The sequence below is a fragment of the Crocodylus porosus genome, unplaced genomic scaffold, assembly GCF_001723895.1.
Source record: "Crocodylus porosus isolate Cpor-Errol unplaced genomic scaffold, CroPor_comp1, whole genome shotgun sequence".
NCBI lineage: Eukaryota > Metazoa > Chordata > Crocodylia > Crocodylidae > Crocodylus > Crocodylus porosus.
The window spans coordinates 139944855-139971592 of record NW_017728931.1 but is presented as its reverse complement, the minus strand read 5'-3'; the positions used below and the strand labels follow the sequence as shown (position 1 = coordinate 139971592).

Genomic DNA, 26738 nt, shown 5'->3' with positions numbered 1-26738 from the left:
CAGTGAATTTAAACAGGTTGCATTTCACCCCATCGTCCAAATCGCTGATGAAGAAATTGAACAGCGCAGGCCCAAGAACTGAGCCCTGGGGGACTCCACTGCCCACTTCCCCCCAGGTTGAATATGACCTGTCCACCACCACCCTCTGAGTACGACCCTTCAGCCAATCTGAAATCCATCTGACTGTGTGTAGGCATCAATGCCACAGTCACCTAGTTTTTTAATGAGGATGGGGTGGGAGACAGTGTCAAAGGCCTTGCTGAAGTCCAGAAAGACTATGTCCACGGCGATACCTGCATCCAACGCTTTTGTGACCTGATCATAAAAGGCAATCAGGTTGGTCTGACATGACCTGCCCCTAAGGAAACCGTGCTGGTTGCCCTTGAGCATCATCCCTGAGGCCGGCCCATTGCAGATACGCTCCATCATGATGTTCTCAAAGAGTTTCCCTAGGATTGAGGTAAGACTGACAGGCCTATAGTTGCCCAGGTCCTCCCTCCTCTCTTTTTTAAAGATAGGGACCACGTTAGCTATCTTCCAGTCATTCGGCACCTGGCCCAAGCACCACGAGCGCTCGTAAAATCATGCCAAGGGCCCTGCAATAACCCCAGCTAGCTTCCTCAACACCCTGGGGTGGAGAGCATCTGGACCCGCTGAATTGAACATGTCCAGCCCCTCCAGAAGCTCTCTAACCCGGTCCTACCCAACCTGAGGTCTGGAGGCATTCCCCTCGAGTCTGTCTTGCATCACGGTGGGGAAGTCCTGGTCTCTGCACAAGAAAACGGAGGTGAAGAATTGGTTAAAGAGGTCTGCTTTCTCCTCTGGTGCAACCACCAGATTGCCCAGAGGATCTTGTAGGGGCCCCACATTTCCCAGGCCTTTCTTCATCCTCCCTATATATTGGAAAAAGGACTTTTTATTATCTTTGATTTTGGACACAAGTCCTAGCTCTATTTCCGCCTTAGCTTTCCTGACAGACCCCTTACAGGCCCGAGCAGAGGAGGTATACTCCTCTTTGGAGATAGCACCTCCCTTCCACCGGTTACGCTGCCTTTTTGGCAATCAGGCATTCCCATACACCCTTGGTGAGCCAGGGGGGCTTTCGGGCACTCCTGGCCCCCTTGCTTCTTGTTGGGATAGTCACCCCTTGGGCCCTGAGTATCGTCTCCTTAAGGAACGACCACCCAACTTGGGCACCGAGCTCCCCTGCTCTCGAGAACCCCTGCGCCTCTCTCACTAATCTCAACTTGTTGAAGTTGGCCCTCTTGAAGTCTGGGGCTACTGCCTTGCTGCAGGCCCTCGAGACCCTGCGCTGGATGGTGAATTCAGCAAGCGATGATCGCTATCGACAGGTGGTCGAGGACCTGGAGGCCCCTTATCAAGTCGTCGCCTGTGGCCAGGACCAGGTTCAACAGGGCATCTCCTCTGGTGCACCTTCTGGATTAAGTAGAGGTCCTGTATCTCGGCCAGGAACCCCCTGGGACGGTCCGACCTGGCTGACTGCTCCTCCCAGCAGATGTCCGAGTAATTTAAATCACCCATGACAACTACATCCCTTGCCTTAAGGCCTCTGCAAACTGGCCCGGTCCAGCTCCTCTCCTTGGTTGGGGGGTCTGTAGTAGACCCCCACCGTTAGATCCCTCTCCCCATGGCCCCCTCGTATCTTGACCCAGAGCACTTCCGCTTGCCCCTCTGACCCCGTTCTGCTGGCAGAGGGTGTGTAGTGCTCCTTGACACAGAGCGCCCACCCCCGCCTTTCCTTCCTTCTCTATCCCGCCTGTAAAGCCTCTAGCCCCGAATGCTGACTGCCCAGTCGTAGGATGAATCCCACCACGTTTCTGTAAGCCCTATTATGTCTGGGTCTGAACTGGCTATTCTGAGGGCGAGTTCCTCCTGCTTATTCCCCATACTACAAGCATTGGTATATAGGCATTTAAGGCCCTGCCTAGCTGTGTGTGCCACCCCTCGATTTGGGAGATTGTCTGGACCCCTGTTTCTTACCTGGGCACTCCTTGCATTTGTCACCTGTCTTGCTTGGGTGGTGTCTCCTCGTCTTCCTGCGCCCCCCTCCCCTGGTGAGGCTAGTTTAAAGCTCGCCATATGAGATCAGCCAACCTGGAAGAGAAGACACGCTTGCCTTTAGGAGAGAGGTGAAGCCCATCCCACCCCAGCAAGTCCCCCGCCTGAAAGCATGGGGCATTATCTAGGAACCCAAGGCCTGCCTGGCAGCACCAACTGCATAAGCGCTGGTTAACCTCGCCAATGCAGGCCTCGTGTCGCTGTCCCCCTCAGCCTGGAGCTCCCCCACCTGCTCCTCCAGGGCCCTAAGTCATGCACAGGAGGGGCAGGCAAGGGGACCACCAGGCCCCCCCAGGACCCCACCGAGCCCCCCCCACAGACGGGGGGCAAGGGGCCACCGACTTCGCCATGAGCTCCGTCTGGGTGGAGGCCTCAGAAGAGCCCATGGCAGGCTGCCGCGCCCGGGCAGGGCCCTGGCAGCCGCGCGCCGCGTCTGCACCATGTCTGCAGAGCTGTGCCTGCTGCTTTTGCTCACTGGAGGAGCCGCTCCAGGCAGCTACCTCGCGCTCGCCTTACGCGAACACCGGCGCGCCCTTACAGCATGCGCCTGTTCGCATGTACTGCCCGCACGTGGCTCAGGAGCGCGGCTCCCTGTCGGGCGAGCTAAACGGGCTCCAGAGGGGTTCCCCTCCGGATCTGCCTCAGCTGCGCTGTACCCTCTGCCCCACTTACCTTAGGGAGAAATCTCCTCCACAGCTGCTGCCTTCGCCGGCGAGGTAAGGTGGGTACATATGTGGCACGCGCGCGCCCTGCTGCCCCTGCTCCTGCTCCCCAACTGGTTGAACCAGGGGGCTTCTCCCTTCTCTTCACTCGTCTCCACTCGCCATGCCGCTCAGCGTGGCTCCCCGTGAGACCCCCCTGAGCCGGCTCTCGGGGTCAGCAGAACAGCCCCGTACTTCTGCGCACGGCCCTGAGGCCCCGTGCCCCATCACAGTGGGACACGTTGCCCGAATTCAAAACTCCCCATTGAACAACACGGGGCCAAAAAGCCCGTGGTGCCATTATATGGGGGTTCGGAAGCCATCGAAAGTAAGGACGGTTAGAAAGGGTAGGCACGAGGGCCGTTGTGACTTTTAAATGCATTTAATTTGTCATCACGAAAGATACAGAACGCCGGCCTATTGTCGGATATGGGCATGAAAGAAAGGCCCGTTGCTCTGGGGACTGCCTGGCTACAAAAGAGCATGTCCTGATTGAAGAGCAAGACATACAGCAGGGGCCTTGGGGGATCTAGAACAATGTCTGTACAGAAAGCCTCCCTCCATCAACAGGAAACAAGAGCCAGACAGCACACCAGTCCCTCTGTGCAGCCATGGGCATCCTACAAAACCCCTTGCACCAGACAGGTGCCCCAGTGCTGCCACCACCAAGGGCAGGTGGGCAATGGGGTCCCTTCCCCCCACATTCAGGAGGGAAGGGGTAATTCATCCAACAGCTACCCTTCCCAGGGCAAGTAACTGCTCCCACCCTTCACCCACAGACAGACCCTCTATAGTAGCTCCTTGCTGAGGGTAAGGGGCTCCTAATCTGCCCCAGGTGGATAGCATGCATTGCCTAGTGACATGAGCATCATCTCTGGACAGCACAGGATTTGAACCCTGGTCTCCTGAGTCCCCAGTCCAGTGCCTGAACCTCCTGGGCTCTGCCTCAGACTGTGCTGTAGACCCCCATGTGTCTCCGGTTCCCCTCGCTAAGTGGGAACGCTCTCCACCTGCCAGGGATGTTGCACGGATTAATTAGCTCTGGGCAAAGCCCTGTGAGATCCTTGGATGAAAGATGCTATAGAAGAGCAGAGCATTAATTTAATATTATTAAAGTAATTGGTTAGTGGATAGAGAGCAGAGGGTTGGAGTTAACCATATTTATTCTTCCTGGGAGCTGAGGAGGAAAGCACATCCCACATGGGTCTGCAATGGGACCAGGTTTCTTCATACTAAAAAAGGGAGAAAAAGCAGGACCTGGGACTGTTCGATGTGCAGCGGATGCGAAAAGAGCAGGAGCGATTACAGCATGGAGGGAAGCAGGTTTTTGTATGCCGTAGTCTTATGAGAATAAGCTCAGGGGTGGGATATGGCATTTTATGTGTCTTAAGTGTAACACAATGCCATTGGGTGGAAACACTGCCCAAGCTAATTATAGTGTGAACAGCTCTGAATTAGATTATGCAGCAGTGGAAACGGATCCAGGCGTATTGACAGACCTGATGTTTTCGTTACTGATGTTTTATTAAAGGGAAGCAGAATTATTGGCAGTACAAGGTATTTTCCTGTGTAAGCAGTAATGGAGAGGGCATCGGATGTGCCAGATAAGGGAATACAGCAGAGTTAAAGAAACCTTCTGGGGATCAGGGCAGATACAGACTTTTATTAGATCAGGCCGTGGAGCGGTTTGCATTTAATCAGGCAGTTCATTCCATAGCTTCCCTCGGATGGGCCGTTCAGTGCCTCACATGTGAGGTGCATCACATTTCTGCAGTGGGGCTTGGTTTCTGCAAGTGCTGCTTAACATAAGACTCCCCCTTTTCCATTATGTATAACTTTGCCACACTCGAATTGCTCGGCTGGTCGTTTCCTGCGCTTGGCGGCTGCTTCGAGTGGGCTGCTTGTTTGCTTGCCTTGATTTTTAATTTCAGTAAAAAAACCAATCAGTCCTTTCTGAGAACAAGCGCGGGGCAAATGACTTTGCTTTGCCCACTTTTATGGTAGCAGTGGCATGGACAAGTGGCAGCACCTCCCTGCGTTGGGGCTTGAAATTCGGTGGGGGGGTCAGGTCCACGCGCCTTTTGCCGCTCCCGTGGGAAGTCACCCCCATTTGGCCACGGGAGCAGCCTTTGAAGCACCAGGCTCAAAATGTCGAGTGGGCCAGAGTCTTGGGGATGGGACCGGGAGCTACGGGTCCACGAGGAAGCCTGGAGCTGAGGGGTGGGAAGGATGCAGGAGCTGAGACGAAGCAGAGAAGAGCAGAGACAGGCTGTGGTGGACAAAGGTAGACATACCCACAAGCACTAGCCTTGAATCCCACATTCCCCTGCTGTCAGGCAGAGGTGCCTCTCATCCTCCTCCAGCACTGGTTCCCACAGAGGATGGCAATGTGCTACCACTGCTGCTTGCCCTGCTAGCCCAGGGGACAGAGGTCTGTGCTGCAGATCTCGCCCGCTGCTCCGTTCCACCCGGCAGCTTTTCTGTTCAGCCAGCTTGTGCTTGATTTTGTCATTAGGATGTTAATTAGGGTGTAATTAAACCAAGTGCTAGGATGCATATGCATGCAGGGGTTGGGGAGGGGTGCAAATTAGAGGTGCCCACGGAGCTTTAATTCTGGCATGTCCAAATTCCCGAGTCCTTGCCTTTGTAACGTTAGCATGACACCAGCATAGTTCAGGGTATACTTAGTAGTGCTATTTCCACAGCACCATGAGGCCTTGGTGAACTCAAGGCTTTGTTGTAAAGTCAGTCCTGGAAGCCAGCCCTTGCCCTGGAGACTTCACCATTGAATCACGTATTAGATGATAGTACCCAGGTGTCCTGACAGGCCTTATCTCCCCTTCTAAGCTCCCTAACTCACTTCTGGCTGCCTGCTGAGAGTAAGGGCTGACCTCAAGGGCTGACACACCAGAAGCCTGGCTTCCTGTTGGTCTCATTAATATTAGGCAATCAGGACATGTCCCTAACATTGCAATCAGAGGAACGGTTTGTGAAGTCAACTCCCAAAACTCATCTCTGCAATGCTTTGGTAGTCCGATATCAGGCCAGCCGGAGGTCTTTCATGCTGAGCTGTTCCCACGAGGGGTTGCTCACGTGATAGTGTTCCCTTCTGTACACTGCTGGGATCTTTGTGCTCATTTGGTTCTCTGAGAGTGCTGTACAATGATCTCCAATGAGCATTTCCCACTGGCATTTGCTCAGAGATAAGGGACTTGCGGTTTACCAAGCAGTTAACATTGTCTCCTTCCAGCCCTCTAGAGACCCAGCCTTTAAAATCCTGTATGCAGCACACAGCAGCAGTAAAGCAGACTCTTGGGATGCTAAAAGGGGTGCATTATGTCACTGCCCCGATATTTTGCTGCTATCATTTTCCAAACCAGGCTACAACTTCTAGGGAAGAACTGAGATCTGCCGTGGGCCCCCTTCTTCCGCCAACTTTCCCCCCACCAAGAAAGATTCATCAGTTTGAGGTTTGGATGACAATTCTCGTTTCAGCCAGGTTCAACTAAAAGAGAGAAGCCCAAAGTTTGGATTCAGATCCAGGCTTCCCCAGGGATCAGAAAGGCCAAAATCTTGGGCTTGGTTTGGACCTATCAGGAACTCTTGCCTTGTAATCAAAGCCCTTCTGTGTAATATCCTGATTACTTTAGCCATTTAATCTGTCACGCGGTGGCACCTGGAGACCCCATTCATGGGTCAGGACATAATTTTTCAGAGCACTGTGTATACAAAGAGTAAGAGAGCATCCCTGTCTGAACATGTGATGTTTTGGGGGACAGCCATAACACAAATACCTTACTGGGAATTGAAAAAGCCAAAGTATAGGTAAATAATTTCACATCAACACTTAACCTTTATAGGTGATTTTAACAGGGGTAATAGCACTTCTAATAACAAGGGCCATTGCTGATGCCCTCTGCAAGTCATAACATTAACTTAATGGCAAAGGTAATTGGCCTGCAAGAGGAGCTGTCCTTGTAGATTAACCCTGGGATTTCTAGGTGATCTTTTCCTTCTGACTGCAAGGGGTTGGCAATGAGTGTGAGTAACATTTCATGTTGGTGAAAAGCAGATCGGGGTAGAAACAGTTTCAGCCTTAGTCACTCATATCAGAGTCCCATATTTACACCTTTGTAGGATTACAGACAAACAAAACTGGAAGGGACTGCAGGAAGTCATCAGATCCGGCACTCTGTCCCCTGCTTGAGGCAGGACCATCCTTGACTAAACCATCCTGTCCAATTGCTTGTCCAGCCTAGTCCTAAAAGTGCTCTGCTGAATGACTACAAGGCATCTTGCCCCCAAAACCCCAAGAGCATCCTACCCTGCCACAGGTAAAACAAAGGGGCAAGGGCTGTTGGAAAGGACCAGAGGCAATATGAACTATTATAAGACCAGTTAATGCCCATCACAGTCTGAGTGCAGCACCTATATGACTCAATTCTCACAGCCGCTGTGAAACAGGGAAGTGGCTATTAGCCCATTTTGTGGATGAGAAAAGCCGAGGCACCAGGTTGGCGGTTCATGAAGCAGTCATGTCTTTGAGGTGCTCAGTTTGGGACACCTAGGACCTGGTTTTCCAAGGTGCAGGCCACCCAGAGCTTCCATTGCTCTGCCCTAGGGTTGCAGCTGCCCTACATCGTTAGGATTTATCCTTGGGTATCCTAAATGAAGTTCTCCAAACCAAAGTCCATTCTCAACAATTGGATCCTAAATGACACACCTGTGTAGGCACCCATAAGGCAGTGCAATGTGGGAAGCCATCAGGGAGGGGCATGGATTCCCCTGGAGGATTCCTTCTCCCATGGAGTCTGTATGTTGGGCACAGCGTGTAGCCCCTATGATGTGCAGCTTCAAGGTGATTTCACTTCTTACTCTCAAGCTCTGCTGAGTTGCAGTGACCACAGGAGTTGGCAGGTGCCACCCATACAGGGGTACTGCAGCAGGTATGTGTCCTGTATTTTCAGATAGCTTTGGTGTGCATAGTGGCACAGGCTGTCTTTATAAGCTGGTTGTGGCAGCTGAAAAGTATGTCTGTGTGATAAAAGTGCTTGCTGAAGGCTCTATGAAGATTAGACCAAGTGTTTTTCTGTATTTGTTTAAATATTAAGCTATAAGTTGTTGCTAAAAGCCTAATGATAGTTTAAGATGTAGTGAAGCCTTGTATAAAGTAAGGCCTAGTAAATTTAGCAAAGTGTAGAAGTAGTAAGGCCCTGTGGTGCAGTTAAAATTACCTTATCAAAGGAATGCAAGGCTTGTATTGCTATTGGTCGGTCTAAGGACAGTTGAAGAAAAAGGAATCTAAGTGGTTGTACGTTATCAGTGTCCTTCAGAAGCTATAAATTAGCTGAAATATTTAGAAACTATTCAGAAGGAAGATGCAGCTCTGTGAAAAGGATTAGTTAGCTGTTGCCTGGATCAGTGGGCCCATGGACCTTGAGGAGCCCAAGAACTGCATTCCAGGGTCCTTCCCGGCACCCCTCAGACAGCGTTGTTCGGGGACGCCTGACCTCACTGAACTTTGTGAAAAGAGAAGCTTGCTGTGTATCAGGCATCAGAGGGACTGCTGATAAGTTGCTGATGTGAATTGTTTTTGTCTGTCATCGTTTGTCTTGTTACTACGTGTAGTTGTGTTTTTCTTAAGTCAATAAATCTTTCTTACCTTTCTACCCCCGACCACACTTTCAATCCTAAACCTTCCGCAGGCAGCTAAGACACTGGTCACCAAGCTCTCTGTGACCCATGGCTCTGGGTGGGTGTAGTATCCAAAGTCATAGGAGTCCACGTCTCCAAAATCCCACTGGTACTCACTGACAGCTCAGCAAGGAGGCCAGAGGTCATGGGAACCATGGAGGTTGGACAAGCTTGGGGTTGAGGGGCGTAAGGTTGTCAGGGTGAGAAATGCTTGCATTGCTCTCTGCTAATGGGGAAATAGAGGACTTGCCTCTAGAGCTGTTCACTTTCCCACAGTGCCAGGTGGAGTCATCACATCGTGCTCGTACCTGCCCATATGGAATGGGTTGGCCTCACTCCATGTCCATGTTATTCCTCATTGCAGTGGCTTCATTGCCAGGGATGCTGTCCGTGTAGGGCTTGGAGCACCAGCAAAGTCCACTGGGTTGTGCAGTGATTCCAGCCTGCAGGAAATGTGCTTGGCAGCTCCCACTGCAGTGTTGACAGGGCATGGTCTTCAGTTCCTGTCCTAAATGGGTCGTGGGACCTGTTGAACCCTTGCCCCATTGGGCCTGGTGATAAAGTCCGAAGATCACAGGAGATGGTGGCAAAGGGTTACTTGTCGAGTCCTGCTTTGTCCTTGTCGAATTGTTCTCTTTGCACCCCACATGACCACGTGCCATTGATCCCTGGCCTACTCTGTTTCCTTTACGCAGGTGCACGAGGAAGGAGAGATGCGAGCGGTCCAGCGAGCCCCGGAGATTCGCCTCGGAGATGAAGCAGTGCGTCCGGCTCACTGTGCACCCCAACAACATCTCCGTCTCCCAGTACAACGTGTTGGTAAGAAGCATTGATCCTCCCTTCCTCTGCCTGCTCCTCTGCGGGAGCAGAAAGGGCTCCCCTGACCTCATGACCAGTCTTATGCCCCCAGTTAATATGCTCAGACTCAGCATTCATGGGAAGAAATGCCAGCTTTAATGGCTGTCTCTGATCCATCTGTGTGTCTCCATAGAGCTCCCTATTCCCCTGGGTTTTATCTTGACATACACTGGGGGGGTGGACTTTTTGTCTTCACTGTGAAGAGCTGAGTGCAGTTCAAAATAGACTGAGCAAGTCCGTCAAGGAGACGTGTTTATACAAAGCACCATGGCCACCAATGAGGCTAGGATCAGTAACTGTGTGTGAACTATGTTTAGGTTGTAGAATTGGGGCAGGTAAGAGGAGGATGGGGATGGGGACCATGTTCATGTCCTCTGATTTCCTGTTGGGGTATGTAGCAGTGTCTCTTTCTTGGCCAATCAAACAACCCGAGCTTGACACAGCTTTAACACAGAACACCCCAAGCAGAGGTTTGGAGATCCTAGAAACAGCAGCTTGCAGGACACGTCTACCAGGGTCCATGCTATGTTATCTCCGGCCCTGGTCTTCGTTCACACTAGCTTGGGAGCAGACAGCTATTAAAGCCAGCAAGTGGCATTGCCAGACTTCTAGTATTGTTCAAAATGAGATGCCAGTAAAGTAATAAGTGTTATCATTCCTTCTGGAGGGAACTTTTCTGAGACTGAGAATTTGCTGTGGAGGAACCATGTGGTTTCATCTCTGATGACACCAGTGATAGCTAGAGCGGTGCTTTCATGTTGTTCACACTCTCCCACTAAGGACCGAGCTAGGACCCCTTTCATACAGGCCCCCAGCTGGTAACTCCTGTTGACTGTAGTCCACCTGGGATTGGAAATGATGACCATGAAACGAAGAGCTCCAACTCCCTGCAGTGTCTCCTTGAAACAGTCAGTAGCCCACATCCTTTTGGGGTTTGGTGGAGTTGTTCAGCTGTTGTCCATCTCCAGCTCTTAGGGCCATAGTTTCTGAGATTTTTTAGCCATTTAACAAGAAGCCAGCCAGTCAAATCCTGCATGTCCAGTCGTGGCTGCTTTGTTTCATCCTCTTAACTTTCCTGTGACTTAACTTTCCCAGACTTCAAACAAGACTGATCTGAGGCAGCATAAGTCCTTTGTTCTTCTGGGAGTTCAGGGTTTCTTTATTTTTATTCTCTCAGTTGTCTCTTTGAATTCTTTTATGTTAGAATAAATCCTGGGGGAATGACTGAAAATGAGACTGGGATATGGAGCCTTTCACCTCTAGGTTACCATGGGGGTGCAAATCAGCTCTGAACTATTGTGATCAGAAGTTGTCATCAGATCACTGTCCAGGAGTATGTGAAATGAGCCAGTGCATATCAGTGAGCAAGTGTCCCCATCCCAATGGCCACCATCACAAATGGCTTCTTGGCAGACCTAAAGGAAGCCCCACTTTGATACCATTAAGTCTTGGGCACATCTGGGTTGGGGAGGCTCTTCCCCAAGGTGAGGGTAGGAAGCATGCCTGTCTGGTCAGCCAACGTTTTGACCAATGACAGGGAGCATCCACATGGCATTGATAAGCCAGCTCCTTTGGCATCACGGGTGTCCAGGCATGTACTTATCACACCTGGGGCTAGTTCAGGCTCATGCTGCTGCCGTGGATTGTGTGGGAGAAGTTTGCTGCATTCTCTGCTCACAGCTGGGCTGAGATGTTGCAGGAGTCCCTAGATATCAGTGGCCCTCGACATGTGGGCCCAGGCTTTTCCCTTGAGGCTGTGCTCTGATAGGTGATGTACCCGCACTCTGCATTTTGCACACTTATGAACAAGTTCCCTCTATGGAGAAGCAGCTGAGAGAGACCTCTGGGCATTTCCTCCTCTGCTGATGGTGGCGTATTAACAGGGAGGGCAGAAAGTCAGATCTGCAGCCATTTGGTAGGAAGGCTACTAATCAAGCCCATCTAAGTCCTCAGGGCTTCTTGTTTTCTCCTCTTCCTGTCCAGTTCGAAGTCCGCAGGCACACACCTTCACCAGGCAATGAACTGGTTCACATGGGCATTGTCTGCTGGTCAGATCAGTGATCCATCCTCTCTGGCCACCACTTATCACAGGGTGGCACGTTCGGGATGCCTTCAAGGGAGACTAAAACTCCCATGATGCACCTCACTGGGAGCATCTACATGTGCACCATTACTATGCAGAAACTGAAAATTACTGCGCAGTATGGAAGGACATCTACACATGCACACCCATACTGTGTAGTAACTATGCCGACTCGGGGTAAGGTACCTTCAGGTAGCAACTTTACTCCTGAGTAGTTACTGCGTAGTAAGAAACTTGTAGACACCTTACTGCGCAGTAACCCTGTTTGTGTGGGTTGATTTGGAAGTAACTTTACTTCCAAGTCGGTGCATACACAGCATTACTGTACTGCAATGCCTACATGTGTAGATGCTGGTCTAAGAACCGCTTACTGCGCAGTAAGTTACTGTGCAGTAAATGCATGTCTAGGCACGCCCACTAGGTGGTAACATAGCAGGGAATTAACTCTGAACAAATGAATCTATAAGGTGCCCTGAATCTATATACTGCCCTGCCTTTTGTCAGGGAAAAGAGTGAGTGCTCTTTTACCCCCGTTGCTGGAGTAGATGGACCCTCTGCCCTCTGGGCAAGTTGCTGCACTTCCTCTGTACACGGTTGTTTCTCATGCCAGTCGCCATTACTTCAGAGGTGACCACAACCCCTGTCAAACTCAGATGCTCAGAACCAGCTCATCTAGCAGGGAAAGCTTATAAGACACCAGCTGAGCACCCAGAATCATGTCTGCCTCCAGTGCTGGCCCCTGATCTTCGCTAATCCCTAGAGGTGGAGCTCAGGTCGGTGGCCAGGGCTGGTTGCGTTGGATGCTGCAGCACGCCTGTGCCTGGCCCGTCCATCTGTGGCCACATGCATGGCAGTGGCAGGCATGGGTGGGTTGGGGATACCCAAGCAAAGCATCCCTGAGCACAGACCTGCCGCTCCAAGTGGCAAGCGGCATGACAGCCCCATGTCTGAGCAGAGACATTTTGGATACTGACTGGTGAGGAAATGGCCAGCAGGAGCGTCCCATCCCGTGCCATGGGGCAGGACCGCCCGAGCCTCTGGCAGAGTTGCAGCGATGCCGCTGTCCCGCTAAAGGGAGCGAATGCTTTTGGCTGACTGACGGCTGTAACTAGACTCTCTATACACAGGAACTTGGTGCCAGAGACCTCCCTCTGTGGCGATGCTAGGAGAGGAGGCGTAGAGAGTTAGACTGGAGCGCTACAGTTTCTCTGTAGTCCGCAGAGTGCCTCTTGTGAGTAGCAGTCACCTTCCTCAGAAACCTTGTGCCGAGGGGCCAGCCAGCCCCCATCTTCACAGGCGGCTCCTAAGCCCCCCTCTAGTATCCCACTTGCATGCCCGATACTGAGCACTCCACCCCACCGCCCCGGCTGTCCCTGCCCAGCACGGAGACACTGCCTCGCCACCCACCACTCACGATGACATCTGCATCCCATCCCCACCACCCGACCGGTGCTTTCTCTTGAAGGAGGGTCTGTGTCTAGCAAGAGGCTCTTTGTCCAACCTCTCCAGTGTAATTCTCTTCTGCGAGCCTCCTCTCTCGCTGAGCTCAGTGCTCTCTGTCTGTCTCTCCCCATCCCGTTCCCCGCCCCCAACTACTTGCAGTTGGTCCTGGAAACCTACAACGTCCCAGAGTTGTCGGCTGGGGTCAACTGCACCTTTGAGGACCTTTCCGAGATGGACGGCTTGGTGGTGGGGAATCAGATCCAGTGCATCTCCCCTGCTGCTAAGGAAGTGCCCCGAATCATCACAGAGAACGGTGAGTGTGTGATGCCCTCCCCGCCCGTGCCACCCATCTTCCCTTCTCCTTGCTCCAGGGACCTGAGCATGGCAAAGGGGCTTGGAAAGACACTGCAAGTTTGTGCCAAAAAACCGTGGCTAAGTTGCTGCAACAGTGTGACCCACTGGTGGCAGAGAACAGCAGTGCATTGGAGCGCGTGTCCATATTTGAGTGCACCATCAGGTTCACGATGGGCTTCCTGGGGGGTGACTGTGTCAGGCTGCTGTCTCATGGGGAGAATGAGCAGGCCTGCAGCAGTTATACGCGCCGGTCACAGATGACTGCCTACTGCAGCAAGAAGCCCGTGCTGCCTGCCTGACTTCCCTGGAGCCTTTTGAAGCTGCCATCTCTTGCTTTCGCTATACTTTGAGAACTGCAGTGGTGACTTGCATCCTGGTGAAGGTGCCCTGAGAGACCCCGCTGAGCCATGAGCCAGGCAGCAGCACAAAGGCCACCTTTCCTCCCACCTGTTTCAATCCTAAGCAGCCAGGAGACAATTCCTGCTGAGCTGAGCTTGCTTACCAAGAAGCAGGCACAATAGTGCTGGTGGAGGCTTCTCTAGAGTAAATGCTTGTCCTTTAAGGACCACCAAGTTAAGACCTGCTATCCAACAATCTTTATGTGACGGAGGCTGGGTGAGTGCCTGCAGAGAGTGTCTTCTGGAGCCTAATTTTCAGAAAACCCAAGCATTTGCAGTCCCTTCTGTTTTAACAGTGGGTACTTCACACCTCTGAAGACCTAGGGCCTTTTGTGCATTGCTGGAGGATGGGTCTTAACCAGGGGAGGAGAGGCTCTGGACCCGTGCCTCAGCCCCTGAGCCCTCCAGCCCTCCAGTTCCGGTTTTCGTGATACGCGAGATGCTGGCAAAGTCATTAAATACGAAGCAGTTAGCAGAGCTGTCAAAGCCATCGGCAGCAGATGGGCAGCAATGCTGGGCACTGGCAGCAACACGTATTTAGAAGTGTGTGCGTGTGTGCATGCGCGCGTGTATTCGCAGCCAGAGACGAATTGTCAAGCATGCTTTGGCCTGATTGATTAATGACTCTTTCAGGTGAGGAGGAAGATAATAGAGGTGGAAGGGCCGGTTGGGTCAAAGCCTTGAATTAAACATGGGCTCCTTCCTCATCAAATTACTGCAATTATTTCATCTGAACAACATCCACTGCTGATGGCACCAAGGGATTTAATCGGGGTCTGTTGTGGGGGAGCACAGTGGTTGGAGCTGGAAAGGGGTAATGGGATGGAGTGACATGGAGAGGGGGGTGCAGGCAGGCAAGGGAAAAGAAACAGGAATGGAGAAAAACAGCGAAGGGAGTTGGGATGTGGATGAGTCAGAAGAAAAGGTGCCCGGGTGTTTATCTCTTATACCTCTTTTTGTTTGTGAGCTAAAAAACTGTAGCGCGAGGCCCTCACAGAGCTGGGAGAGGCTGCAAAGCAAGCTCCCGTAATGCCTGACATGCGTGTGAAGGGCCTAGCTAAGTCTTGCAGGATCTTTGCCCTTTGTAGCTGTTTTTAAGTGCTGTTAAGTAAAGGTTTTGCTGTTGTGCCTGAGTTGAGCATGGTGGATCTGGCACTTTTTAGTGCCAGCACCAGGAATACCAGGCAGGCCCAGGAAGCAGGCACCGTGCAGTCGGTGCACCTGTACTCTTCTGGTCCTGCTTCCCAAAGCAGCGGAGGGAGGTGAGGTAATGGAGTCTGAGCCTATAAACAAAGAGGGTAAAATATAGCCATCCCAAATCACCTGCTGTGCTCGCTCCACCTAAATCATCACACTGCTGCCTCAAGCCCAGAACTGGTGATGTATGCTTCAGGCTTTTGATGGGGATGGTCTTTTATAGGCCTAATCAATTAATTAATTAAGCTGTGCTGAATGGGTCTGCTCAGTTTTAATTCTCAATAAAAATAAGTGTTAATCCAACAGCATGGAGGCTTCTTGGAAGGAGCAAGCAAAAGGGGAACAATGATGCTAAAGGGTGGGAGTGGGGGAGAGGGTCTGGGATTGACAGGGCACTGCAACCCTTGTTTCCGCCGAGGTCAGGATGCATCTGAGTCCAATGTTTCCAGGGGGAATACACAGGGCCCCCAGCATATGGGAATCCTCCTGGAAACCCCAGAGCATGGACTGTACAGCGATAACCACCATCCAGACCTGCCACCCACCTGTATGGCGTTCACAAGGCACTTTTCCCGTCTGTCTGTCTGTCTAAATGCAATGGTCAGCCCCCTCTGCAGTATCCCTCTGCCACTGCTCTCAAGACCTCAGTCTCCCATGCCTGAGAGCAGCTGCCAAGGCAGCCCTGCAATGACTCAATTGGTGCATTGCAGGGTTGGGGCATCCCAGTACGTGAGGGTGGGCAGGGCATGCTCCTGGAGTGCTGGTGCCAGGACCTGCTGCCATTGCAGTGTAGATGCAAGTGGGACTTCATCTCCTGAGTTTTTTAGCTGCTTGGAAAATGTTGCCCAATAGCTTATTGCCTACCACCATATGGTATGGACGGCTTCTACCAAGGGAAGTATCACTATCTGCCTCTCCCCGCCCTTATAGCATCACTGAGGGGTATCCTATAATTGGGTAGCATTTGCCTTGAGATGCAGTCAGAAAAGTCAGGGCTGGAAAAGACCTGACTGAACTACATCAAGTCTACACCATGTGCACGGAGCAGGCAGGAGTCTGCTAACAGGGGACAGAGCAGCGGTGTGGTGCTATACATTAGTCTCGGCCTGTACGGGCTGCTCCCTTCTCCAGGGCTGGACAGTGAGATGCGCACGATTCAGACACCCAGAGCACAGGGCTGGGAGTGGAGAGATCCAGATTTTATATGCATCTTTATCTCTCACCTGCTGCGTGACTGGGAGTGAGGCACTCCTGCTCTTTGTGCCTTGTCTGCCTGGTCTGATTAAATCACAAGCTGTTTGGATAAGGGACTCTCTGTGCATGTGCGTGTATGAGATAGTGGAGGCCCTGTGAAACTCTTGTCCCCCATTGGCCACATTGTTGTGGGTTGTGTGAAAGCACAGATTTTTTGCATGGTTCTTCATGGCCAGCTTGGTCACCAACACAGCAATCCCATCATTTCTCATTGATCCTTATGTCTCTTCTGCAGGAGACCATCACATCGTCCAGCTCCAGCTCAAATCCAAGGAGACGGGCATGACTTTTGCTAGCACCAGCTTTGTCTTCTACAACTGCAGCGTCCACAACTCGTAAGTTGGGTCTCTCACCTGCAATCTCACATTGATTCTGTTGCAGCTCCATATGCTGACTGGTACAAGGATCCCAATGACTGCCAGTTAGGTGGGAAGGAGTCCTGAAGTCATGGCTGTGAGAACTGAGGTGTCATTGGTGCCATTGATTAGCCTGTTTCAGGTGAAAGGTCCCAAGATGTCATAGAAACACATTTCACCAGCAGTGAGCTGCACAACATCCCATTCAGTCCTTGACTTCTCTGCTGAACCTGCCAATAAGGGAATTGGTTGGTGTCCTGGGGCAGTCATAGAGAAGTCAGGCTGGAAGGGACCTCTAGAGGTCATCTAGTTCAGCCCCCTGCCTGAGGCAGGTCATTCCTATTCAAACCATCCCATACAAGCCATCATTTAAACCCTACATAAGACTACCATCAACCCTGACACAACACAGACTTAGTACTGTAACCTGCCGCGGGTGGTGGCCAGGGTGGATACTGCCAATGCTGTATTGAATCAGATTAATCCAGATTCCAAACCCACTTCAGTAACCCTGGAGTAACTCACTAGCAGTCTCTTCTACAACTGCGCTGATCATGACTCCTAAATTCATAATCTCCTGATGTGCCTCATCCCCAAATCCACCCTTAGCCCCCAGCTGGAATACTCAGCTGTGCATAGGCAGAAAGCCACATTGAAGGAGTTGACTGAGAAAGGACTGAGTCTGGACTTGAGCAAATAGCCCTGTAGGCTTTCATGCTCCGCACACCTATGGCACTACCAATCCTTGCCTGTGATGTCAGCCCCAGTGAAGTCAGTGGGATAGTTTCAGGTGTCTTCTGTGGCGGGTCAACAGGGGGCGCTCCTACACTGAGCCCCCATGCCTCACTGAGCCCGACCAAAACCACACTTCAGGTGTCTCCCCTGGGGTGCCTGTGTCTGGCAACTCCGATTCCTGGAGCACACCTGCAAGTCTGGGGTAACCACTGCCACCACCCGGGGTCTGGTCTTTGTTAGGGCTCTGTGCTGCCCGGGGTACACAGACCCTGTAGACCTTGGGGGTGCTTTGCCTCCCAGCAGGATGTATCTGGGTGCTTCTTATAGCCTGAAGCATTAACAGTAGCCTCCCTTAGTCCGCTGAGCAAGGGAGCTAAAAGGCTTGCCTAATCCCTCTCAAGCAGGTACAACAAGGCTTGTTATAATGGATAGCTTTAGTGATGGGACAGGATAGTCATGGGGAGGGGTCCAGGTCAGAGAAGTATCAAAAAAACCATCCCTGAGCAAACAGAAGCGGCTTGGTAGCCTTTTGAGCCACTTCTAGATCACTTCATCCTAAATTACTAGCTACAATTCAGGTAAGTTATTCACATTTACAGCCAGAGTCTGACCAAGGTCTTTCCCAGCAGCTGTATTGCTGGTTAGCTGTGTTCAAAAACATGTCTGCCCTCTTTCCTCCTGGAAGGGCTCTTATACACCTGTTGTGACCTCATCACTAAGTTCCCACTAAAAGCAGCTCCACTGGCTGCTGACCGGTGGTTCCAGATGACATCAGCCTTACCAGGTGAGATGGCTAGGCATGTGACCTGCAGTGGTGGGAACCTGAGATGACAGAGGAGCAGGTTCCCTCTCCCATTCAGATTTGTACAACCCAGTCAGTCAAGTAGGTTGGTAACATGGGGTTGGGCTGTCTGCTTATAGCAGTGAGGTAGACTGGGGGGTGATTTCTCCACACCTAGCACCAAGCCAGGTACCAAATCTTGGTAAGTTTGGGCCTTCAATCAGGAGGGCCAATAAGGGGTGGAGTTTCCTGTGACGTTCATGTGGACACCATTCTCTAGGAGCTGATTTAAGCACCGCAAGCTGATTTCCCATGGGGTCACTTTTTCCATACTGGCCCTGCCTCCCATCCAACCAGTTACCAACACCCTCTGCAGCAATGTGGGGACAGCACTGTGGGAACCCTTGCTGAGCCTCCGAGTGGGGGCACAATCAATTCCACAGTGCCATTGCTGCATTGGGCACTGGGTGCGTGAGCATCACAAGCAAAGGCAATGGGCTACCTTGTAGTAGTTTGCCCTGGGGGTGCCGTGCTCCCATCTCCAAGCCATCGGCTTCCCCAGACAGCTTTCCAGAGGGGCCAGGAGGAGGTAATTATTACTGCAGCTCAGCAGTTCATAAGCAAAGGCAAATCCTATTTCCATGTTTCTGCAGTTTTGACAAACAGCGGCAGGAGGAAAAAAAAAAGGCAGGAAGAGATGGCGGTGTTAAATATTTATGGCATGTTTTGGTTTCCGACTTGACAAACTATAATACACTATCCATTTTTAATTTGATTTATCAGAGCGAGTGCTTGTTACCCATTTGAAGAACAGCTCGCTGCACTGGGGCGGGCGGGGGATTGAAGGGGAAGGAGGTTTCTCAGGGAGGAGAAGGAGAGCATGTGTGAGTGCATGTGTCTGCGCTGGGGCTGAGAGATGGTTTCAGACCTGTGTGTTTAAACAGTGAAATTCCCCTCTGTGCTCCCAGGGGTGAGCTCTCCAGCCAGGTGAGCATGAGAGCTGGTGGTAAGCAAGAGCTCGCACCCTCTGATGGCCCTTGCGGTGGCCTGCGTGCAAATCGCTGTGCACATAAAACACTGAGAACCGATGAAGGTGCAAACTGGAAGCATGGCTGCCCTCGTAGAAAACGGGGCTTGACAGGTCATCTAGTTCCTTCCCCTACCCCGGGAAAGGTACAGCCATAGCTAAATGCTGCCTGGTCTGTCTGGTCTTTTCCTTTAGGGTTGCGCATGTAACAAGGAAGCCAAATCCAAGCAGGCTGTAGGTGGAAAGTGAACTGGGGAACTGCCCTGTCCTGAGCCTGGGTGGGAGGTTGGCTTCCCCAAAGGCATCCCCTCCCCTCTGCCTTGCAAACAGACACATCTTCCCCCAGCATCTCTATTAATGGAGCAAAATTGGGTTAACCCCACAGTCACCAGAAGTCTGTGCCCTTCCCCAGCTGGACAGGGACTCGGTGGGGCTGATATGGAAAGAGCCACCTTACTGCCGTGGACTGCCACACCACAATCACATCCGTGTGAGCCTGGGATGCAGCTTGCTGCACCTGATTCACAACAGCAGTGGCAGTGCCCACTCTTTACACCACCTTGGCCCCACAACTACATCCTGGCTGGCACCAGCTAGTTCTCTTGCTGCCCACCTCAGCAGAGAGGCCAAGGACTAAACAGGGCACAAAGGCTCCTGGTGCCAGCAGTGGCTGGGATCCTACATGGGCACTGCCCAGGATGAGCTCATTCATTATCAAAGCAACCATGCCCTGCCCTCCCATCATCCCAGGCAGTGCAGTCCCACTTGCTTTCCTAGGCACCAGGTCCACTTCACACCTATGCATCAGCATCCCACCAGCTTGCCCCAGGGCTATGCCAAGTTCTGGTCTCGAATCAAGGCAGTTTCTCTTGACACGGCCCTCTCTCATGTCATCACACCGCCCCATTGTGCTGGTGTGTGAAGCTGGGTTGGCCAAGTGATTTCCTTTCTGTCGGTCCCCAGATGCCTGTCATGCGTGGAGAGCCCCTACCGCTGTCACTGGTGTAAATACCGTCACGTCTGCACGCACGACCCTCGCTCCTGCTCCTTCCAGGAAGGCCGTGTCAAGCTGCCAGAGGTAAGGGGGGATATGGGGGCCATGTTCTGTAGGGCGGGGGGAGGGTACTGCCATGCTCCAGGCTGACTTAAACTCCCCATGCCTGCCCTTTCCACACCTTCGCTGCAACCTGTCACCTTCACCACCTCTTCCCATTCTCTCCTCACTTTCTTCCCCCACCAGAAGGTCTCCTTCCATTGGATGCGTGCTATACAGGCTGGCATCTTGGCGGTCAGACTCACAACCAACCCCCTGCTTCCTGGCTTTCCCCATCTGTTGGCACCATAACAGGTTGCACATTTGTGCAGGGCACCACCTCACAGAGCAAGCGTGAGATATCTAAGCGCTGCCGCCAGAGAGTTTGCGTGGGGACAAGAACAGCCTGTTCAATCAGGCGTGGGAGGGAGGAGGGTGGGTTGCTTCTGTCTTAAAGCACTGGCATCACGAGAGCCCAACGAGGAGTTGGTGCAGCGCCCCGGTTGTCAGAGCATCCAGCAGAGAGGCTCTCGGAGCCGGCAAGTCTGGCACAGCTCCCTGTCAGCGCCTAAGTGCGGGTGTATGGTGCTCTCGCGGGCTGGGCGGCTGTCCCTGCCACGCATGGCGGAGCAGGCCTCACAGATACATAATGTGCTGTCAGGCCTGGGAAAGGGTGGCTCGAAGGCCTTCATCCGAATGTAAGACATGCACGGAGGGAACGCATTCGTTCGGGAAGCCATGGCGGCTGCCACTGCTCGCTGCTCACTGTCAAGGAGGTTTCTAGGCTCTGGAAGGAGGGCAAACAGCTGTGTATGTGCATGTGCATGCATGTGTGCGTGCATGTGTGTGTGCATGCATGTGTGCACCCTGTGGAGGGAGAGGAGGGCAAACGGTTGCTTGCAGACTTAATGGGAGCCTTGAGACTTCAAGTAACCTGGAAGGGCCCCACCAAGGTGTTCAGGCACCTGACCCCCCTACTGATTTCCCAGGAGCTGGGAGCCTAATTCCCTTTGTGGATCTGGCAGGAAGCAGCCCACCCCCAGCAGAGTCGAGGGGGTCACCTAGGTGCTCAGCCAGGTGAAGCGGGGGATTGGGATGCAGTGAGCAGTCACATCCAGGGGAACTCAAGAGGATAAATGACCTGAGATGGTTTGTTGCGTGCTTGGCTGGAGGGACCAGTGTCCCTGACGAGGGCTGATATCTCACGAACCATCAGGCACGGGGGCTGTTGATCAACTCCAGCTCTCTGGTGATGCGGGCACATGTCGTTCTAGCTGGAAAGCTTCCCAGAGTACAAAGCTTAATATTGATGACTCTGAGAGCGTGGCCCTCTATCACGCACTGTGTCCTGTGGCTGCAGAATAGCCCCGATGCTGGACCCTGCAGCAGACTCTTAGAGGCACCCCCCAATCTCCTGAGTCTCCTTTCTTCTTGAGCGTGTCTGCTGGCTGACAGTTCAATCCTGGAGGCAACCATCTTGAACTGCAGTGACAACGGTACAGGGTATAAATAATTCATGGGCCAGACGTTGCCAGCACTTGGTCCTCTGGGAGTCAGCCTTTCCTGGTAGTCTGTTGTGAAACTGGCTGGGAACTAGGCGGGCAGGCAGGCCCGATGGATTCCCTTCAGATGTCAGATGCACTGGCAGCCCATCCGGTGCCTGGGAAAGCTGGAAAGCAGCATGGTGTTGGGGTCTTTCTGTCTTCAGCTGGTGCCATCCAGGCAGGGCCTCCCCTGGTGCTTTGAAAATGAGAGATGGTTCGGTTAGCTCAGCTCTCTCCCAAATCACAAACACAGGCAGTAACTTAGGCAACTCCCTTATACCTTCATTTGATTCTCGTCAGAGGTAGCATCTCCAAACAGGAGAGCCAGGAGGCTATCTAGGAGGCTTTGCTGCATGGTATGAATTTGTAAGGCTGCAGCCTGGGTCAGCTTTGTAAGGCTCCTACCCTGCAGCCTTTAAGTGCATGGACCAGTTTATAGTAATCGGGGCCAGCTGACCCCCAGACCCTTCCCTTTGCTTGGGTCTGGAGCTGTGTTTAAGAAACTTCTGCAGCACTTGAGCCTCGCTGTAAAATGCACTGGTGTTCAGTCTCTGAGCAGCTTCTGCCCCAGCGCCGTCTGTGCTTCCCTGGTTCCTGACCCTGCTTTCGGCTTGCTCCTGGATTTTGGCCTCAGGGTTTTCCCTGCAGATCTGCTTCCTGACTCCTGAACCCAGTTTGGCTTACTCTTGGATGCCATCCTATGGATTTCCCTTTGGACTTGGTAACTAGGTTTCTGATTCCCAGCTCTTGACCCTGGCTTGGCATTTTAGCTCCTGACTTGTGATTTCTGACCCTTACCCCTGCAACCTCCAGCTCCACACCTCGCTCTACTTACCAGCCTCGTGGACCATGACAGGATTGCCCTCTCAGTCACCTGGTTAATGGAGGATAACCCAATACTTCTAGTAACTTGAAAAAACTTCATGATCTTTGGAGAAAAGATACGGGCCCAAGCATCTTTCCCCAGGCAGGAAACTACTTGCATCAGATGACATTACTAGTCTAGCCATGTCGTGGGGATGAAGCCCTTTTGAGTATTAGGAGAGAGTCCAGCAGGGGATTTCATGCTCAGGGGCAACCAACATGGGTTCATTAGCGGCAGGTCCTGTGAGACCAACCTGGTGGCCTTCTATGATCAGATCACCAAATCCTTAGATGCAGGGGGAGCAGTGGACATCGTCTTCCTGGACTTTCGGCAGGCCTTCGACACTGTCTCTTACCCTGTTCTCATTAAGAAACTGGGGGCTGTGGTGTCGACACCCGCACAGTCAGATGTGTTGCCAACTGGCCGGAGGGCCGCACCCAGAGAGTGGTGGTGGATGGGTCATTGTCAACCTGGAGGGACGTGGGCAGTGGGGTCCCCCAGGGCTCGGTCCTCGGGCCTGCACTGCTCAACATCTTCATCAGCGACTTGGACGAGGGGGTAAAAAGCACCTGTTCAAATTTTCTGATGACACTAAGATGTGGGGGATGGGGGCATGCTAGATGGGAGGAATAGGTTGCAATTGGACCTAGACAGGTTACAGGGGTGGGTGGATGAGAACAGGATGGGTTTCAACACAGACAAGTGCAAGGTGCTGCACCTGGGGAGGAAGAACCGGCACCATACCTACAGGCTGGGGGACTCCCTTCTTGTCAGTGCAGAGGCAGAAAAGGATCTTGGAGTCATCATTGACTCCAAGATGAACATGGGCCGCAGTGTGGGGACACAGTCAGGAAGGCCAACCGCACCTTGTCCTGCTTCCACAGATGCATCTCGAGCAGGTCCAGGGAGGTGATCCTCCCCCTCTATGCGGCACTGGTCAGGCCGCAGCTGGAGGACTGCGTCCAGCTCTGGGCACCGCACTGCAGGAGGGATGTGGACAGCATGGAGAGGGTCCAGAGGAGGCCACTCGCATGATTGGGGGCAGCAGGGCAGGCCCTACAAGGAGAGGCGATGGGACCTGAACCTGTTCAGCCTCCACAAGAGAAGGCTGAGAGGGATCTAGTGGCCTGTTACAAACTAGTCCGAGGGGACCAGCAGGCATTGGGGGAGTCCCTGTTCCCCCGAACGCTGACAGGAGTGACCAGGAATCACGGTCACAAGCTGGTAGAGGGTAGATTTAGGCTAGATATCAGGAGGTGTGACTTCACGGTCAGGACAGCTAGGATCTGGAACCAGCTTCCAAGAGAAGTGGTGCAGGCTCCTACCCCGGGGGTGTTTAAGAGGAGGTTAGATGAACATCTTGCTGGGGTCATTTAACCCCAGTACTCTTTCCTGCCATGGCAGGGGATTGGACTCGATGATCTGCTCAGGTCCCTTCCATAGAAACTATGAAACTATGAAACTATATGGAAGGAAGATTTCCAGAATCAAGGGCGTCCATGGTGGTTTGGCCCAGGAGGACAGGAAACATTGTGTGGTTGTGTGGCTCTTCATGAGTCCTGGACTTGTCATCATATATTTGACATGCCCCAATTAACAAAAACAAGGAGAAGACCTCCGGGAGTATCTAGTCCATCCCACAAAGATCAGTAGAGGGTTGGCCCTACCATATCCTACCCATATCACTCGTTTTGAGTGGCAGAAGTCCTCTTCTTCCACTTCCCAGAAGACCCTATTAACAGCTTAACACATTTCACTAGAAGAGACTGTTTCTTAATATTCAGCCAAATTTTCTTCTGGAAACTCTTATTCCATGCCTCCTGGTTGTATCCATTTCTGTCCTGGCCATTACTTGCCAGAACATCACCACTTGGGCTGGAGCCTGGCTTCGTTGAATCATATAGACCTTCCAACTCCTGAAACCATATGGACCAGCCAGCTGTCCCTCACCTACCGTCGGGAGCCTGGCAGGGCCACCAGCTAGTTCCTGGACTGCTCAGTTCAGGCATCAGCTGGGATGTAGTTTCTGCCTCATACAGCCAGCCTTCCTTGTAACGTCTTCTCCAGCGTCTGGGCCCTCAAGCGTAGACTGTTTTCATTAGTCTTTCCATCCTTAATATTCACATCGCTGCCTCGTTGCAGCCTTTTTCCTTCTTCTTCTTCGCTGGGGGGCTTTCAGTTCTGTTTGGAGTGAGTACTCACTGAATCGGTCTGTCCTGAGCAGGTATTTATTCCCACTGTTTGCTGGGTGCAGGTTTCCAGCTTTCTGCTGAGCATTGGAGCATGGAGCGTTTCCAGGAGCGTATGGTCCCATTGCACCAAGAGCCGCCTTGCCAAGTAAACAAACATTGGTGAGACTTTGTCATGCATGCACCCGCCAGCAGCTCTTCCCCTAGTTACTCATCGCCATCAGCGTGCCAGGCTTGTTCCTTCTCCCCCACAAGCTGGCCTTCGCCCCAGCGTTGCTGTCTTCTCTCGCCCACTCTTCTTTGCTACCCATGTGGCATCTTTCAGCCAAACCCCGTGTGGGCTGAGTCTTCCCACTCATGTAGCACATGGTCCACGCTTTGCACATCTGAAGGTGGATCGAAACATGCAGACATGCCAGCGTGCTTCCAGAGGCTTGTGCTTAGGTCCTGGTTTCATCAGATGCCTGCCGGTTTATGCAGGAGTGCTCTGACTGCCTTCCTGGTCTCTTGTGGAGCCTCCGATGAGAGATCGCTGGCCTCTTTCTGCCATGTGCAGATTCATGCAAGATACCAAATTGCTTTGGAGATGAACAGTAGGATAGAGCCACAGAGAAGGCCTGCAGGATCATCTCTTTCCCCTCTAAAAGTATGGCGTTATTCCTTAAAGCCAGGCCTCCTGTGCATTATCTGGGACATGTTTCTGCACCAAACCGGGTACTCATCATGTGGCCACCTCTAGGATGGGGCAGAGTAACCCTTATACTAGCACCAGCAGTGCTAAAGTAGAGATCAGTAGGACAGGAGAAAATATTTGAGATGGTTCAAAGTGCATGGGGCTATATACAGGCAGCATCTAAATATCCAGGGCTAAATCTTCAACTTTCTTCTCACTTCTCACCCCCACTGCAAAGTCAATGAGCATTTGAATGGTGGCTTCAAGAGTTGGTTTTTCATGTTGGATGATTGTCCTGTGGCCTTGAATCAAGTATTTTGGAACTGCCCTTTTTGGTTCAGGGCTGCAGAATTGGCTCTTGAAATTGAGCCAGAACAATAAGGATGATCTTACTGACAACCAGTACCTCGATCGCTCGCTGGTGCCCGTGGCATTGCTCTTCCATCTCATGCCAACGCCAGGCAGCAGTTTGGCGAGGCGGCTTTGAGAAGTCAGAATGACTGAATATAGTTGTTGTGGAGCCTGTTGGGAAAGCCCTGTTTGCTTCTGGTTACGAACTTCAGCAGGGCCATAAAACAAGAGTATTTATGATTATGGTGGTGAACTCAATCAAATAGGGTTGACGACGTCGCGGGATGATTTGCAGCAGAAATACTTCACCTTGACGTATAATTTCCCCTTTACAGCAGGTTTTTGAAAGCAAAGTCTGCTGTCTTGAAATATACTGAGTGAGTTCTTGCTTTATAAAAGGGAGCTGATCTCATTTGTCGGGGCGAGGGGAAGCAGGAGAAGAGGAAAATGATCGGAGGTTTAAATACAGAGCATTTCTGTACAAAGACAGCCATTTATAAAAGCAACAAGGCTTAATCATCCCTGAGACAGGCTGCTTGCTCCATTGGAGCCCCAGGTGTCCAGCAGGTTCCTTAAAAGCAGCTGGCAATGTCCAGTGTCGCAGTGGCAGTGGCCACGTGCCTTACAGTAGCATCAAGCAGCTCTGTCCAAGGTCAAGTTCCCCTTGTGCTGGGCAGAGGACAGGCAGCGAGAATCGCAGAGGAGGGCTGGAAAGGACCGCGAGAAGTCATCTAGTCCGACTCCCTGCCTGAGGCCGGGTCATCCCCATCCAAGCCAAGGAGATCTCAAAGGCATTTCAAAGCAGTCATCATAGAGGGGAGGGAAACAGAGGCACCAAGCCAAGCGGTTTGTCATAGGGCAGAGGTACAAACGATACCGAGGTCACCTGGGCGATCCTCTTCACAATAGAGACGCTGCCTCCCATTGCTGCCTGATCTGGCATGGCAGTTATCACGCCGGTGCTTCACAGACCCTCCTGTGGGATGGGAAGCTGGAGGTGGTCTACTTGAGTGGATGGCATAAAGGATTTAAGGCTTTTTTTGTGTGTTGCATTGCCATTGAAAACGAACACTATCTTGTTCTGGGCCCTGCTAGGATTTTAGCTTTGTATGGGTTTAGTGGG

General features: G+C 52.1%; 1 protein-coding gene across 1 annotated transcript in view; it reads left to right on the top strand.

Annotated features, from left to right (window-relative positions):
• PLXNA4 (plexin A4) overlaps positions 1 to 26738 on the top strand; it is a 506929-nt gene that overhangs the window by 340245 nt on the left and 139946 nt on the right. The window contains exons 5-8 of the mRNA XM_019543765.1: positions 9170 to 9293; positions 13018 to 13171; positions 16297 to 16396; positions 19924 to 20038. Of these exons, the coding sequence (XP_019399310.1) occupies positions 9170 to 9293; positions 13018 to 13171; positions 16297 to 16396; positions 19924 to 20038 (493 nt within the window). The remainder of the gene's footprint in view (positions 1 to 9169; positions 9294 to 13017; positions 13172 to 16296; positions 16397 to 19923; positions 20039 to 26738) is intronic.